General features: G+C 41.3%; 1 protein-coding gene across 2 annotated transcripts in view; it reads right to left on the minus strand.

Moving 5' to 3' along the window:
* Nucleotides 1–17,478, minus strand: part of ARFGEF1 (ADP ribosylation factor guanine nucleotide exchange factor 1) — a 65,874-nt gene extending 48,396 nt beyond the window's left edge. The window contains exon 1 of one of the 2 annotated variants that reach the window (XM_033155344.1): nucleotides 17,189–17,478. In XM_033155344.1, coding sequence (XP_033011235.1) covers nucleotides 17,189–17,312 — 124 coding nt within the window. In that variant the 5' untranslated portion in view covers nucleotides 17,313–17,478. The remainder of the gene's footprint in view (nucleotides 1–17,188) is intronic. The other variant, XM_033155345.1, reaches the window with a different exon arrangement.
* Nucleotides 17,479–18,655: the final 1,177 nt, after the last annotated feature.

Consider the following 18,655-nt stretch of genomic DNA (forward strand, 5'->3'; position numbering starts at 1 on the left):
ATTCCTTGTAAACTAGTGGCTCTTCAGTGTCTTCTAGAAAAAGATTGCTCAACTCTTCAAATGGAGCCAACACTGTCTTCACATCAATGTGGAAATGGCTGCATGAGTACACTCCAAAATACCTTATTTTAATCCAAACTTATTCAGAATTCTAGAGATCTCAACCCCAGTCTTAACAGTGGCATTCATCTGCTTGTGGGAAGACTGAACAGAATCAATGAGAATGAATGGCAGTGTGTTTGAAAAAACAAAGAAGTTCTTGCAGAATTACTGCAGAACTACTGCAGACTTCTGTATTCTCAGAGTTCTAAACTCAAGAGCTGAGAAATGGAGGCACAAAACCTTCAAACAACACAGCACAGGATGGGGACAGAGGTTTGCTCTGCCTTGGCATCTGGTAAGTGCTCCAAAGTGCCTGTCAAGCACAAAGGCAAACCCATATTTCAGCGAAGAAAGAATGAGCAAATGCATACAATACTAGTTTGAAAACACTCATCTTAGGTCATTAAATCCAAGGCTTTGTTTAGCTTTAGTTTGTTCTATATTCCAGATTTTTTGGGTGGGGGAGGGGTGTCAGATGGTACAGATTACTTCAATATACCCACTAGCTGGCAGCTAGATACAACTAAATAGCTTATTCCTGTTTAATTTCAGGAAAACAGAAGCATTTAATTGCAAAAATAATCTGTTGCCGCAAATTAAATGTAAAGTAAAATAAAAAAGATAAACTCACTTTGACTAAATCCAATAATCTGACATAGTATTATGTCCTTCACCTTCAGTATTAGAAACTGAGATATGAAAGCTAAGAGCTAAATGGCACTTTAAACCTAGGTTACGGGCACAACAACAGAATGTCTAGGTGCGTTTTCCTTCCACTCTGCAGTTTTAATCTGAAATCTTAGGTGCAGCACTGCACCCAGAGGTCAGAAACTGCTCGCACTAATGAAATTCCCTGCTGCAAAATGCATGTAGAGCAATGGGAGTTTCGAACACTGTTCACCTTTTCATGTGAAGCCTTTTTTAAATGACATTGGTTCACTTAAGGTTCTGGAAATCCTTTTATGCCTCATGTCACCTCCTGTGGCTTTATAATGATAACTTTCTATTATAAAGTGCTCTTCCTACTGTAGTTCAAGAATATATCTAGATATAAAACAGAATGCCCAGAATGATTCAGAGTTTTGATGGAAACCTATGTGCTCACATATGTTATGAACTTGGTGTTTAACAATAATATCTGTTATAATAGATCAGATTAAAGGTAATGGTAAGATAAACGACCCCTGGACGGTTAAGTCCAAAGGTGACTATGAGGCCAAGGGGGCTGGCGTTTGTCCACAGACAGCTTTCCAGGTCATGTGGCCAGCATGACTAAACGACTTCTGACGCAACGGAACACCATGATGGAAACCAGAGCGCATGGAAACACCGTTTACCTTTCCACCACAGTGGTACCTATTTATCTATTTGCACTGGTGTGCTTTCAAAATGCTAGGTTGGCAGAAGCTGGGACAGAGTAATGGGAGCTCACCCCATTGCAGGGATTAAAACCACCAACCTTCCAATCAGCAAGCCCAAGAGGCTCAGTATTTTGTACCACAGCGCCACCAGCCCACCACAATAGATCAGATTACACCTATCCTAAAGGATCTACACTGGCTGTCTTGTTGCTACTGAGCTCAATTTAAGGTGCTGACTTGATCTATAAAGTTCTATGTGGTCTAGAAACCAAGTATCTTCAGGACCACAAGCACTATTTCCAGCCAGCCTGTGCTTTAAATTCTTCAGGAGAGACCACTTCATAATTCTGCTGATATCCAGAGTTAGAGGGGCAGTGGCATAGAGCCATGTTTCTTATGGCACCACAGATGTGGAATTCCTTTCTCACAGAGCTTCAAGTTGCACTCAACATAATTTCCTTTTACATGTTAGCTCAAGATGTGTTTGTTTTCTCAGGTACATGAAGGGGGTTGAGAACTGGAATGTCACAGCATTTTCTAATTTTGATTATTTTCTACTTCGCTTTTGGGATATGTTTGTTTTATATTGTTAGTTATATGGGTTTTTGTATAGATTTGTATATGTAATATATTGTTATGTACCATACTGGGAAACTTTGCACTGACGGACAGAATTGTATTATTATTATTATTATTATTACAAGAAGACGACACGTGGTTCAATTAGTGTCATTTTTATTCAGGCTTGATGGACTTGTTTGCAACTAATAACAGCTTTTTAACTCCTATTCAGAATTATTTAACAAAGCATTTCTTCCTTTGTGCAACATCAACCAATTCATGCAGAGTATTGCCCAATTATATATTGGTGGCTGAATTTTATGGAGCTGGAAGTGATATTTACGGTCCTAACAGGAAATTCATGAAATTCATATCAGTGGCATTGATACTCTTGCACTGCAGGAGACTGGAATAGATGACCCTCAGGGTCTCTTCCAATTCTACAATGTCATCTTCACACATTGATTATCAGACCTCCAGACAACATTTGTGGAACCAAAAGAGACTACAGAAGAAGCAAGAAGGCCAAAGTTAAGCAGCCTTCCAGCAAAACACACAAAATATTGGATTAACAGGCAAAAAGCTAATTTAAATAAAATTACAGCACACAGAGCATTTTACCCTCTGTGTGCCATATTTTCGAGCCTATGCAAGGAGCTTTCTGAGTCTGATTCACTTAACCAGACAAACTCTTTCCCCATCATGTTTTATGCATTCTCAAAGAGGTGGTCTAGCTTTCAAATAGCTTGGATCTATGGACTGCGCTCAATGGATTTGGTACAATAACTGCTTATGCTGCAGGCAGGTAAGCACCAAAGATACAACAGGCATGTCATGACTTGTCATGAACATTCAATACTACATTCTCATGGGTTCTCAAGGTTTCAAGGATGCAGCGCAACACTGGGATCTTAAGTGTAAGAGTGAGGATTATCCCAAATAAGTGTTTTCCATAGCATTTGTGTTCTATATATGGGAAAGGAGAAACCATGCAGCAAAACACAATTTTTCCATAATTATTTTCCAGGAAGTAATATTACAGTGTGAGAAGCAATATTACAGTGTGATAAAGAACAAGTTTTACAACAAAGGCCATAGGATAAAAATGGTCAAACCTGCTGTGCAGGAAAGACAACTAGAGAAATAACCTGATGTAAACAGACACTGAGCTAACCACAAAGAACAATGTCATTTGTTGTGCAAAGAATAGGGCCAGAAAATTAGACTAAAGTGCATTTCTTTATTGTTATTTTAGAATTGGGACCAAGCAAACATTTCCCCAAAGTTAAGAGCACTGACCTGGACACAAAGCACCATGCAGAACATAAGGATTGCACTCCATGAAAAACCATTTATGTGGGTTAGGAGAACGGTGACTAAAAGGCATAGAAGGCTGTGGGGTTAGGGAATCAGTGGAAACTCTTCCCCTCATACATGGAGCACTTTGGATCTATGCCTGTGGCATTTACTTTGCAATTCAGAAAACTGCCAAAGAGAAATGTCATGTCTAACCTTTATCTGCGATACACAGCATCTCTTCAATCCCTAACGTTAGTATCAAAGACAACCTTGCAAGGTTTTCAGCAGTGGTCATCCTTCTCCTGCCCTACTCCCCTAATTTCTTTTTCTTCTGCCACCCATAATACAGAGCTTTTCTCTACCTCCTGACCCCAAGAAGAGAGAGGAACTCTACAGTATTATGTTTCCCAAGCTGAGCCCTGAACTATGGCAGCTTCCAGTAGCCACAGAATGTTGAGTATCAGTTAGAAAAGCAGACTTGAAAATGAGGTGGTGGTTGAATGAAAGGAGGTTGTGGCTAGTTGGCTAGAACCCTGAACAAGAGTACTCCAGTTAGGAAAGAATATCCTGAAACATTTTGTTGAAATACCCCCTAGCCTTTACTGATGGTAGCAAAGTGTATTCTGTAGATCCGTGAAAACTTCCAGAAAATTCACTATGTTTTCGCTTCTATCTAGTCACAGTAACCTATTATTCTATCCACATTTCTTTTCCCGTCCAGGGAGCTCCTACTCCAACACCTATGTAGCAGCACAAGTCAATCTTTAGGTTCAGTTCTCACTGAGGTAGTAAATCTGTTTGAACTGTACCACTGCACGTTGTAGTGCAGCATAAATACAGAAAACTAGCACCTCAATGAGACTAGGCTTTGCATGCTAAATTTCATTTCTGAAGCACAAGCATGAGGAAAAGTGAAGGATAAAATGAGCCAAAAGAAAGCTAATATGTGAAAACACAGACACTGTACACCAGGGGTCAGCAAACTTTTTCAGCAGGGGGCCGGTCCACTGTCCCTCAGACCTTGTGGAGGGGCCAGACTATATTTTGAAGGAAAAAAATGAACGAATTCCTATGCCCCACAAATAACCAAGAGATGCATTTTAAATAAAAGCACACATTCTACTTATGTAAAAACACCAGGCAGGCCACACAAATAACCCAGAGATACATTTTAAATAAAAGGTCACATTCTACTCATGTAAAAACACGCTGATTCCCAGACCGTCCATGGGCCGAATTTAGAAGGCGATTGGGCCAGATCCAGCCCCCGGGCCTTAGTTTGCCTACCCATGCTGTACAGCATGGGGCCATGCTTTGTGTACCTGTCTCCTCCCAAATCCAACACTTTGCTAATTCAGAAGGAAAAAGGAAACTACCTTTCTCCCCTTACTTATGGAATAGCTTGAAACTTTCAACTCCAACCTGCTCTGTGGACCACAGCAGTTTTGTGATGTGACATGGGAGATATATCCCATACAGGACTCTCTTGATCAAAGCAGCTGCTACTGCCAACATTTGGCAAGATGGGTCTTGGAAGCAAACCCTCCCAGCCCACCAACTAACTGAATGCCTTATTCAGTTGCGGAAACATTCCTGTAAATGTGTCAAAAGAAGAAATTCACCCAACAATGCTTTGATCCCCCAGCAAATTCTTTGTGAGAAATCCAAATTGAGGAAATCAGGTTAAACGTCTATCAGCAAATCTTTGATCCAATGCCTCTATGACTATCCTGCCCGTCCCATGCAATCCACAGTGATAATAAAAAGGAATTGGTGAAAAGGATTTTTTCTCTGTGTATACGCAATTCTGAAATGATTGTCAGAATTCTTGTGCAAAGGTTAATGAAATGCCAACAGCAGAAATAATGGCAAAAGGCAGATCCCTCGTGGGAAGTTCTCATGAGCACTAGTAAGAGTACAAAACATGCACTGTGCCTATTCCCAATGGAGCCCAATAAATAGTACAAGGAATCAATAGGCCTAAAAAGATTAGTGCAAAACTCAGGTGCTTCCTCAGCTACTCAGAATACACAAAATAACCTTCCAGTTTATGGTATTATTCAAGGTTTTAACTATATCAGGCATAGGCAAACTTGGCCCTCCAGATGTTTTGTGATTACAGCTCCTATCATCCCTAGCTAACAGGACCAGTGGTCAGGGATGATAGGAATTGTAGTCTCAAAACATCTGGAGGGCCGAGTTTGCCTATGCCTGAACTATATCTTACTAAGATTTCAGCTCCACCACCCACCCCACAACCAAAACCAGCCTGCATAGGCTGAGGGATGGAGCAGAAGGATAGGTAGGAAGGAGGTGCCTAGTGCTTCTTCTTCTTGGCATTTATTTTTCAGTTCAATATCACCATCTTTAAGCTGCCCTGCTATTTGTGGGGCACTGGATACGTGACATTTTTCTGAGCAGATAGGGAGGAAGCAGATACGATTTGGATAGATTTGAAGTTTGGATCTCATAGACCTGGGGCTTGATATTCATGGACAAACCACCTTACTATGTGAACATTGTACAGGAAGTAAGAGTTTGGCTTGGTTTCATTCAGTATGCACAGAATGAACACAGCTTTCACCCACCAAGAACACATGCAACAAGTGTGAGATGACACTTTCAATACATTACTTTATTGATGCTTGTGAAAACCTAGAGCTAGACTGAAGCTATATCTTACTTAGAGACAAATAGAATAATAATGGATGGGAGAGAATTTTACTTCTTGTGGATATTATGTAATTCTGTTTAAGTTTGATAAATCAACAAAATACACTTTTTAAAAAGATAGCTTCCCCCCCCCCCCAAAAAAAAACCCAACACATGGCAGAGGAATTCTTAGTTCAATATCTTAAATGTCACAATATTAATGATAGATAATTCAATCATGCCTTCCACCAACACTACACAAGCTTACTCAGAAGAAAGACCTTAGGACAGTAGCCTTCTGAGTAGACATCCAATGGACCCATCAGTATCCCTGCCCATAAATATGTCAGTTGGCATTTCTTAGTACAAGTAATTCCATTCAAGTATTTATAAACTTTTAATGTTGATATCCCCCTCTCCTCTAACACAAATAGTGATAACAAAGTAAATCGCTTCTGCACATGCCCAGACGCCAAAAATCGTGCCTGTGCAGAAGCGATTTTTGGCATCTGGACATACGCAGGCCCGATTTTCAGCATCTGGACATGCGCAGATGCAATTTTTGGCATCTGGACATGCGCAGACGCGATTTCCAGTATCTGCACATGTGCAGACGCAATTTCCGGCACCACTCGGCAAGTCCCCGTGCCACGCTGTGCTGGTTTAGTGGGCGGCTCGGTTGGTGGGCGGCTTGTGGGCTGGTAAAACGGCCTTCGTGGGCCGGAGGTTGCCGACCTCTGTTATAAACAATATTTAACTGCTTTGATTGCTGTGCTCGAAAGGCAATATATTTTTAAATAAAACAAAATCTCCAGAATCAATAAATCATATAGACTATGAAGTTTCAAAGGTCCCTTAGGTAAAAACTTTTTTAAAAGTTACTAGGCTTGATTGAACTAAGCATTTTTGTTTAAACAGAGAAAATTACATAAACACATAAGTCTGCCTCATATTAAAATCAACTGAACTTCAGCATGAGGCTTTTTGTGACCATTGTTTCAAAGCTTCAGCTCTCATTTTACGAAAGGGATGAGGTATCTCATAACCATCATATGGAAAAAGAGCAATTCCTTCTACGTTAGTGAGATATTAGAAAGTAAAAGGAACCTGTTACAGTAACACAGAGAAAATAGTTGTCAATATATCTGAATGTCCAATTTAAAAATACAGGAAAATCAACAAATATCAAAATCAACCTATACTGTACAACATAATTCTATACAATTTAACTCAAGTAAATGAATTCAATAGGACTTACTCTTAGGTAATTGTGCAAAGAATCACAGCTTTAGTAACTAGCTTTCTCTGAGGCCAAGTGAAATCATGAATGTTATATTCATAAACATTTACGAGTTCAGTCATCTTCCAATGGAAACTTATCTTTCATTACATCAGGTATCACAAAAACTCATTTCTATTCCATCTTTGAACACGGAGCGCTGCAGCAAATAGCGTTCTGTCTCTGCATAGGATTCAAATTATGAGCCAAAACACACTGAGTACCAGTGTTAGAAACTGAGATATGAAAGCTAAGAGCTAAATGGCACCTTTAACCTTGGTTATGGGCACAACAACAGAATGTCTAGGCACACTTTTTGAATAACAAGAATACAAAGTTGAAAATGAATGAACTGCAGCTAAAATATTATGTTCATTTTTCAGATAGTCTAGTCCTTCCCGTGCCCACCTCCCTAATATTCTTAACAGAGTCTCTACTCCAGTCTTCAGAAAGTAGCTGGAAGTGGGGAGGCAGAAAAAGGTTGCAAAATGCGCCTAGAACAATGTGCCTAGAAGAATGGGAATTTTGAATTTAGAACACTGCTGAGTACATTATGTAAATTACAAATTTTGAAGAGATTTTTGAATGTGTGTCACAAATTTCAAATATTGATGCTCAGCTGTGGAGAAAAGCTTCTTCTGCCCCTTGGTACTTACTATTTTGCTTTGTTATCATTAATGAAAATAATTAATAGAAAAACTCATCTAGTTCAGCCTCCGGTTTTCCCAGTGGCCATCCAGATACCTATGGGAAGCCTGCAAACAGAACCCAAGCACTACATCACTCTCCCCTCTTGTACTCACCAGCAAATGATATTCAGAAGCACATCAGCTCTGACACCATAAACAGAAAAATGCCTTCATGACTAGTAGCCACTGATGCCATTAATTTGTATAAACCCCTTTTAAAATCATCCAACTTGGTGCCGATTCTTGGTGCCATCTTGAGATGGTGAATTCCATAGTTAACTATGGGTTGTGTGGTGTAGTTCTTCCTTTTGTTTGTCCTGAATCCTCTAGTTTCACTGGAGGGTGGCCTTGGTTTTCTCTCTATCCAACTTTCTCTACATACCGCATTATGTCCCCCTTTGCTTGCCTTTTTCTAATTGAACTAAAAAGCCACAAATGTTGTAACTTTCCCCCAAAGGAGAGACCACTTGGGATTTGTTACCCAGTACATAAGAGATCAGGATAGGTGACAAGCTGAAGCTGCCAAGTAGGAGACTTCAAATTCAGCTGACAATTCCCCTTCTCCTGAGCTGAAACCTATTTTGTGATTCAAACAACCACCTCCATGCATTCTAAGCAGGGCTTTGTACGGGAGTGAGGTACCATACATTTTGGTATTGTTAAGGGACTGAAGTACTAAATTTGCTTTATTTAGATGGGCACTGTGCTTGCATGACAATTGGGGGGGATGCCACTATAAAGCAGATAGCATATTTTATGTTCACCATATTGGTGGACTCCAGCCTATCCATTTCATTCCATGAATTGGTGTTCATCCAAAATATATGTCTGGCTTTAAAGTGGAACAACGGCAAAAGAGACTAATAAATGCAATTGACCCTGGAACACTACAGACTTTCAATCAGCTGACATTTTGAAATCAATATGAAGTCTGCTAATGCTCAACTTGATTTAATGATGTTGATAAAACAAAACCTGTGTGAAATTCTATGTACAGGGAACCAGATTAACAAAGGTGAAGTCTCCCTAAGCTTTACCACCTAGGTAGTATCTTACGGCCCTATTTGCCAGAACAGATCAAACTGCTTGAAAGCTCACAGCTTCAAATTACAAAATAGCAAGAGCATCTTTGAAGTAGGTTCATAGAAATTATTAGTCCATAATTTTTTACTAGTGTGACTGCAAAAGGCAGCCTTGCAAAATAAGTGTCCCTGAGGCTTCTTTATATATCCTGCTTCAGATACTCATCCAGCGCCCATGTAGTGCTGTGTTTGCATTGTAGCAGTCATCAATTGCAGTGTACTCTTTCTCCTGCCATTGTCACATCCATTTTAAGATCCAAAGTGCAGGATGGTATACAGCTGTCATAGCATTGTGCTGCACTTCTCAAGCTGAATATTAGCAACACTGCTATTGCAGTTGCCAACCTCTGCTCATCCTCTTTTTGCTTCATTGCCCGGGATCAGGGAGGGGGTAAGGGAGTGAAAAGAGGAGGCAGTATGTGTGACCATGTGGAGATCTCTGGGTGCCAGGCCGGTGACAGACATCTCCATCTGGCTGCCCCCTCCAGCTTCCTTAAGCCCGTAAGCTTATTCACACGAGAAACCTGCCATTTAGTAGTACTTTACAAAATTTACAAAAAAATATATATTCTATTGTTTCTTATGCTTTGTTCTATTGGTTGTTTTTTTATCCTTGATTCTCATTTTTATTTAGTGTTTTATATACAAAATAGTTTCGCTAACTGTTTTTGCAAATTCGAAAATTCTTTCTAGTAGCACCTTAGAGACCAACTGAGTTTGTTCCTGGTATGAGCTTTCGTGTGCATGCACACTTCTTCAGATACACTGAAACAGAAGTCACCAGATCCTTAAATATAGTGAGGGAGTGGGGAGGGGTATTGCTAAGAAGGGTGGTGGGAATGGGTGATCAGCTGATAGGTGTGGAAAACCTGTTGACGACTCTTAATGGCTGTAATTAGTCTTGCAGGGAAAGGCAAGTGGTGAGATGGCTAAAGATAGCTTTGTTATGTATAATGAGATAAAAATCCAATGTCTTTGTTCAGACCAGGTTTCTCCGTGGTTTTAAGTTTGGTGATTAGTTGTAATTCAGCCACTTCTCTTTCCAGTCTATTTCTGAAATTTCTTTGTATTAAGACAAATTGCATACACTGTTGGCAATCAAATGCCAACAGTGCCCTTCAGCTCTCTATATTGGACAAACAGGCCAAACCCTACGCCAAAGGATAAATGGACATAAATCTGATATCAGGAATCACAAGACAGAGAAACCAGTAGGAGAACACTTCAATCTCCCAGGACATTCTACAAAAGATCTCAAAGTAGAAAGAATTTTCGATTTTGTTTTGACTATGGCAGACCAACACGGCTACCCACCTGTTTTTGCAAATGCAATTTGTATTAGAACTTTGAATTTTTGCCAAGTTCTTTGGCTATAAGCAGTAAAAGTTTGACCTCACCCATCAGGAGTAAGAGATCAATATAGAATCATAAAACTGCAGAGTGGGAAGGGACCCTGAGGGCCATCTAGTCCAACCTCCTGCAATGCAGGAATCTCAACTAAAGCATCCATGAGAAATGTCATTCAACCTCTGCTTAAAAACAACCAAGGAAGAAGAGTCCACCTCCTTTCAAGGGAATCTGTTCCACTGTTGAACAGCTCTTACCATCAGAAAGTTTTTCCTGAAGTGTAGTTGGAATCTCCTTTCTTGTAACTTGAAACCATTGGTTTGAGTCCTACCCTCCAGAGCAGGAGAAAAGCTTGCCCCATCTTTCATGTGACAGCATAATATCTTTGGGAGAAGAAAAGGCTAATGAGTAAACGCTACATAAATATGGAGTGGAGTCCCTAAAATGGCCTTGTACGCCTCCTGGCAACTCCTGCAGGCAAGCTGGAGCCACACATATTGCTCTGCTTTCCTCTGAACCACATCACTGAGGCATCTGAGAAGCCCAGGACCCTCATACTTACTGTCCAGGCTTGTGCCTCTGGGAGGTCACTTCGATTTTGCTAACACAGCAGTTTGACTTCACCCTTGGAGGCCCACTCTATTGTCTCTTGAGATAGACAGATGCCAACAATATGTACTGCAAAGCAAGTACATCAAAATGTTTTTACATCTACTATTATTCCTTCCTCAATTTCTATTCCATGGGCAAAAATCACAGAATCACATTATTTCCATAGACCACCAAGTATATAAACAGCCTAACCACACTTTGCAGTATTAGCACCACACCTCCAATATATTAGGGTTCTTCAGTTCTTAGGTTTGATTTCAGAAATTGTAAATAAGTATTAATATGAGTGATCACTCCTCCATCTGAGTGGATACACATGCAGTTTTCTGTTAAGTAAGATGGGGTAAGGTAATAGAACAAAAAAGAAATCGGGGTTGAGAAAATAAAAAGATAAGAACAAAAATAGGGCAAAGTCAAAGGTGACTATTGTAGCAGCAGGAAATATATGCTGTTAAAAACTGTGATATTAACTAAGAAAAGGAAGTGTGAAAGTCAAGATGACTCATCGTAACAAACGAAAATACTTTGCCTTCATAAGCTCCATTGAAATAAGAGGAATTTTACAACAGCAAGATCTACACTATTTATGCTTCACCAGTCTGACAACTCCTTCACATTATATACACTACTAAAAAGCAAGCCCTCTTACATTACACAGAGAAATGCTAAGCATGGGAAGGTATATATGAAATGAGATGAGAGAACTATTAATACAATCCAAGACTGTAGAGAGAAAGATACACATTGGGAGAAATGCAGGGACTGGGGAAAGTTATACAAGTGAACCAACCAGGATTTAGGAATCAAGAGCAGGTCTTGTAATCTTCTACATCCTTTAATTCCCTCTACCCATTTTTCTCATTATACAACAGACATCATGACAAACCCAAGTTAAAATGCAACCAAGTATGCTACAAGCGCTTCAAGTATCATGATTAAATATAGGCTTTCAGAAAGTGTTTAGTGGTACACCAGGTTTCATTTTAATCCACATTAGCAACTATCACACATTAACACCAAACTCACAACATGTGGAAGCATTTCAAAGGATGCTGCAATAATGGAGTAAAAAAATAGGAACAAGATGAGAACTGAGCTCTTTGTAAAGCCCACACACAAAACCAATTATCTTATCATTCTAAGCCAAATAAAAAAAGTTAATATTGGGCTATGAAATTACCAAAATTAGAAAGCTTCTCTCTCAGAAGGAAACAAGATGGTTAAATAAAGGCTAATATTTAAAGTATAATATAACAGGGAATGAAATATCTATATTAACATGCTTTGCTCATTTCATACAGCAAACTTGTGTAAGATGTTGGATAGAGAGCAGTATTAATGGCTCTAGTGCCCCAATACTGGTTTGTTTAAGTTGTGCTATTTGCACAGCTCTTTGGCATTCAATGAATGAGTTTCAATAAAACAAAAGGAACATTGAGGGGGGAAATGGAGTAAATACTGGCCACATGCAATTAGAATAAGGAAGATCAAATCTAAGGTCTGGCAACTATTTCTCCAGCATAAGAAAAAATAAAACTATAACTCTATTTGCGTCTATTCAAAAATAAGTCGAAATGCGTTCAATGAAACTTATTCTCACATACTACATTTCAAAACAGACTTTTTATTCTCATATACTACATTTCAAAACAGGTGATAAGCCCCATTAAGCAAAATGGGACTTAATTCTGAATTGAGCAAAATGGGACTTAATTCTGAATAATGCATAGGACTGCATTGCATCCTTTACCTTTTTTTTGTAACTTATCATAAAAGCAGAGGTTTGCTTAGTTGGAGACACAAATGCCTCTATCATGAGGCAGGGAGAAAATGACAACTTTTCAAAAGGTTCAAATTCCATATAAAAATAAACTGAAATTGATACTTGAAAGAAACAAATTCAAAATCTCAAGACTATTTCTTTCTACCCATGTAGTCTCTCTTCTGCACTATTTTTTATTTTTAAATAGTCAGCACTTCTATGTTTAATTAGCATTACTGTATATATACTGGACAAATATGTGTTAATAAACCATAATATACAAAAAAGATATTCAAGAATTATCTTATTATTTTATAGGCCAGGCACATGTGTATTTTAACTGTTATTACTATCCAGAGATGCTCTCAGATACTGTTTGCATGTGCACACATGCAGTAATATTGATGAATGCCTAGTAATAAATATTTGGTCCATAATCAGTTGATATTGTTCTTCCCATATGTAATATGTTGTTTGAGAATATTCTCAGATAGCCATAAAGTAAGAATGCATTATTTCCTCATAAGTTACACTGAGTTCAATAAGACTTACTTCTTGGTAAGTTTTATATTCTGGCATTAGTTAAAATTGCACACCAACCCTAACCCTATTTTCTAATATGCAATTCCCACAGGCACAAGTAATGGCACTTACCGGTATTTCTAGTATATGTAGGATATCAATATTGTTACATATTGTTAAATTACATTGGGGAGTCAATACAAATGACATATTTCATGTATAAGCATTTGAGTAAGACTTTTTGTTTTATAAACAAATAGATATATGGAGCACTATGGCTGGGAATACTTCCTGGAGAAGCACCTCTAAATGAATTATAATTGTGCACAAATAATTGTGTTCTTGTACAAGTTGTAGTGAAGTGAAGTGAGAGATGAGTTGTGATCCTGGAACAGCCATGTTCTTTTGCAATTCCATTTCAGTTGAATTATTTCAGAACAGTTGCTCCTGCTATTCCTAATCAGTCATTCTAACCCTGAGAATAAGGCATTCTACTTCATTATTATTATTTCCTATAAACAGCTTTTCAGGCAATATGCCTGCCAAAGCAGTTGGCCACCACGTGGCTGGTTATTGTTGTTATTATTATTATGGGGTATAATATTTATTTATACCCCATCTTATTCCCTGACAAGGACTAAAATTCATTAAAAGCAGTGAGTTCCCAAAAGCCTGCCCGAGCCAGTCTCTAGAGAGTGAGTTCCAAAGTCTGGGAGCAGCCACTGAGAAGGCCTTCTGCATCCCTATGAAATATGCTTGTGAAGGTGGCAGCAGTGAGGGAAGGACATCCTTCAAAGATTCCAGAACCCAGGAAGGTTCATATAAGAGGATACAGTCTTTCAGATAGCTTAGCCTTAGACCTAAGCCAGGGGTCGGCAAGGTTTACCGGCCATGGGCCGGATCAATCCCACAGAGATCGTCAGTGGGCCAGACATGCACAGCATGATGCCAGAAATCGTGTCTGCGCATGTCCGCGGCACCGTAAATCGCTTCTGTGCATGCCCAGACGCCGAAAATTGCTCCTGCACAGAAGTGATTTTCAGCGTCTGGACATGCGCAGAAGCAGTTTCTGGTATCTGCGCATGCATAGATGCCATTTCCGGCACCACTTGGCGACTCCCCACGCAGCACATGGGGGACTTGCCGAGCGGGCGGCTCGTGGGCCGCAGGTTGCCGACCTCTGACCTAAACCATACAGTCATAACCAGCACTTTGAATTGTACCTGGAAACAGACCAGTAGCCAGTGAAGCTGTTCTAACAAGGAGTTGTATGCTCCCTATAACCAGCCCCAGTCAACAATCTGGCTGCAGCTCTTTGAGCCAGTTGAAGTTTATGAGTACCTTTCAAAGCCAGCCCCACGTTAAGCATGTTCCAGTAATTCAAACAGGATTGGCTTGGTTTTTGAGCATGTGTACTCTAGTTTTGTGGGCTCTAGTTGAAATCTATTACATAATAAATAATGAACATTCTGAATAAAAAAAAATCATACTACACAGTTAAAATTTACAGCAAACAAACAGGAGCTAGTAAATAATAAAATGGACAAAGCGAAAGTCAAGTTCAGATGAATCAGGAGTTAGGGTATTCCTTCTATGTCATTACAGTGCCTACAGTGAATAGGTAACAAATGAAACCAGTTTTAAATCAGTTCAGTTCAAGTCTGTCTTGGATGTTTCATGAAATATCAGATCACAAAAAGGACATCTTGAATAGATTTATAAATTACTCTCCATTTGTGATGTTTATGTCCTGTTTAAATTACCAAGTCACACTAATCTGGAATTTGAGTTAATCACTCCTTTGCTGTTTATACTTCCAGCCATTATTCCAATTTCCCTAGGCCTTGCTCATGTCGATCTGACAGGTCTTTGTTTAAACAGCAACAGATCCTGCATGAGATCTACCTATTTACTTAATTACCAGTATTTGTATGCTGACTTTCAGGGCCTCTCAAGGTAGCTTGCATTCAAAGTTAAAACTTGACATATAAATAATATCAAAGCTAGAGAGGGGAAAGCTTTGCAACAGAGAGCTGCCCAATACAGTATGTCAGTCCTGTAATGTGTGTATGTATAAATGCTCTACAAGAATTGAGGCCTGAGAGGCAGAGATTGGTCAAACAATGATTATAACAACTATACAATAGAGCTCTGGCCTTGACTGGAGTGTCTTGCATGCAAATAAATACTGTATTGTTGGCCTCCTGATTTTTTCACTATTAATGCAAATCAAGTAAGTGGTAAAGGCAAATCTATATGGTAAATTAAAGGGCCCTTTATTCACCTTTCCCCTCAGACCTTGCATTAGAACTAAATTTGATTTTTAAGAATCTACTACAATTATACTGGTCTGTGATGTACAGAGGCAGTAATACAATTCAGTATAGAAAAGAGAATGAAGAAACTGTTTTTTAAAAATCACAAAATTGATTAATGGCAAACCTACAAGTGTGAAAATAATTATCATGATCAAGCTCTAGTTGCACACAAAATGTGAGGGGTGCTGCATATATGAATGCACATCCCAATGAAACAAAGTAGTTGAGCTGGACATCCAAACTGACATGGATGTTTGGGAATAGCTTCTGACTCAGAGAGGGATGCTTACATGCACAGATCTCTTACTCTGGATCAGGTTATAAAAGATGATTGCCATTTTCTTTAAATACACACATTTGTGAAGTGAATATTATACAAACAAAAGTTAATGTAAAAAACCCCACCACACTGCAATATATATCTCCACAATTTCAAAGGAGGGAAAATGACTTGCCAATTGTTATAGCATAGATCTAACAAGTATTTTACTTCCCTGCTTTTAAACTCAGTCCATAGATGCATATTTTTTTTGCCTTCCCTCATATAATAACTGTGTAACAGGTTTTCTATATTTTAGCAGCTCTCGTTTTTATATGTAAGCTGCCTTGAGTCCTGACAGGGAAAAAGGTGGAGTATAAATAAATATATAAAAACCAACAACAATGTCCTAATAAAGCGATTCAATTGTCTAATAAGCTGGACAAGTAGCTCACCTTGTCATTCCAATATTTCCTTTTATTCAGAATGAAATAAACCACATGATACATGAAAGAAACTCCTCCACCCAGCGGCCTTATTTTTCCTGGGCTGATGTATTATAAAAGACTCCTTGTACCGCTGCATCCCTCCCTGCTGTCATTCTCCCTCGCTACACAACAGCCTCTCAATTCAAAGAGCAGGCATCAATTTTAAATGTTGACAGGGTGTCACTGTCCTTGTTTTCCACCACCCGCCTCTCTTCGGCTTCCGTCCTCGCCTCCTCCTCCTCCTCCTCCCGCTCCCTCCGCCCGCCCGTCACCTGCTCCCTCCTCCCCGGCGGCCTTGTTCTTCCAGGTCAGCTCTCTACACACCTTCTCTGCCTATTCATGCAGGGTGTGTAGGTGCGCCAAGGAGGCAGCGAAAGAGAAAAGCCGTGTGTCAAGGCAACCGCCTGCATTTCCTTGTCAACAAAGCCAAAGCTTCCCAATAACGCACGCACCTTCAGCTCCCCCACCCCACCCAAAAAACACCGCACGGGGGACAACTTCCCTCCCCGAGACTAACGTAACGCACAAACACACGGCCTTTCATCTTCTCCCACCGCCACGTCCAAACCTCACTACAAAGGCCCGCCTCATGCATCAGCACTAACCGCGCTCCGCCTGCTCCTGTCCCCAAAACCTGCTCAGAACAGCCGCCTTTTGTCGCCCCGCTCGGCGCACCCAGCCAGCCAGCCAGCCACTCCTCTCCTCTCCCCTTCCCCGGCCAGCCTCGTCCCCACAATGACAGCTGCCCTAATCAAGCGCAAGGCCCCGGCCTGCCTTCCCTTCCCCTCTGCAGGTGCCTCGGGCTCCCTACCCTGCGCCTCCTCCTCCTCTCTCCCCGCAGCTCCCCAGATTTACCTAGGGCCACCTCGCAGGCTTTGCGCAGCTGGGAATGGTGCGCCTTCTTCACCTCCTTGTCGGCCAGGATCTTCTCCAAGGCCCGGGTCAGGAACATGTTTTTTGTCTTCTTCCCCTCATACATGGGGACGCAGGGAGAGAAGGGAGAACAGGAGCTGGTTCGGAGCCTCAAGCCGCAGCTGCCCGGGCGGCACCCCTGGCGAGGGAGCCCCAAGCGCAGCTTCTTCCCACCTCCGGGCTGGGCTCACTAAGGCTGGGCTCGGGCAAGAGCGGCGACTGCGGACCTCGGTCGGGGTGGGGGGAAATGAGAACTGGCTCTCCGGAGAACGTGCAGCCCTCAGACCCGGCTCGCCTCCGCCTCCATTAGCAGCAGCAGCGGCGGCGGCGGCGGCAGTAGCAGCAATAGCAGCGGCGGCAGCAGCAGCAGCAACCTCCTCCTGCGCTCGCCATGTTGGAAGGAAACGACGTCAAGGCCGCCGCGGCCCGAGTGGCTGCAGAGGAGGAAGCGGCAGCGGCGGCGGCGGCTGCTGCTGTTTCTCCAAGACCGGGAGGAGGCGCAGCCGCAGGGAGCGAGCAACACCAGCAGCAGCGCTAGCGAGGCTAAGCCGGGACAGGCGGCCGGCCCCGCGCTACAGGTGTGAGGAGGGGAGGGGCCTCGCCGCCGCCTCCTGCCTCGGAGAGCAATGGGGGAAAGAGGCTGAGCGGCGTGGAGGCTGCAGAACAGAGCGCGCTCGGCTTCCCTCACAGAGTTCGTACGCGGCGGGGGCTTCTCTCTCTTTTGCCCCTGTCACATCGGATTTCCCCTCAGACGCTTCTCGGTGGTGGCAGAGACTCCTTCCGGCTAGCCAAAGGAAGCTCGCCCCGCTCTGCTTGTTACCTCGGATTGGAGCCCCGCCTTCTCCTCCATGCCTCCCGTCGGGCAGATATGTCTCGCTGTTTGCTCTGTGGTGATGGGGCAAATCGCAAGGGTTTTGTCGGCCACTTTGCTTTTGTGTGTGTGTGCGTGTGGTCGTTTGAAGATTGCATATAAATAACACTGACTGTGAGCCCTTAACGTTTTGGAGGCAAACCAAGAAGTGGAACCTTCAAGACTGATACAAACTTTTGTGGACTAGAGTTCTCTTTGTCAAATACAACATTATATACAAGAACATTTATCATATATTACACACACACACACACACACACTTTATGCAACTAATGGTGGGTTCTATTCCATAAAGAATTATGCCACAATATTGGGTTTGAAGATGGCACAATATACCTTATACAGTGGTACCTCAGGTTAAGAACTTAATTCGTTCCAGAGGTCCATTCTTAATCTGAAACTATTCTTAACCTGAGGTACCACTTTAGCTAATGGGGCCTCCCACCACCTCCATGCAATTTCTGTTCTCATCCTGAAGCAAAGTTCTTAACCCAAGGTACTATCTCTGGGTTAGCAGAGTCTGTAACCTGAAGCATCTG

This window comes from Lacerta agilis, chromosome 7, assembly GCF_009819535.1.
Source record: "Lacerta agilis isolate rLacAgi1 chromosome 7, rLacAgi1.pri, whole genome shotgun sequence".
In the NCBI taxonomy this organism is placed as follows: Eukaryota; Metazoa; Chordata; class Lepidosauria; order Squamata; family Lacertidae; genus Lacerta; species Lacerta agilis.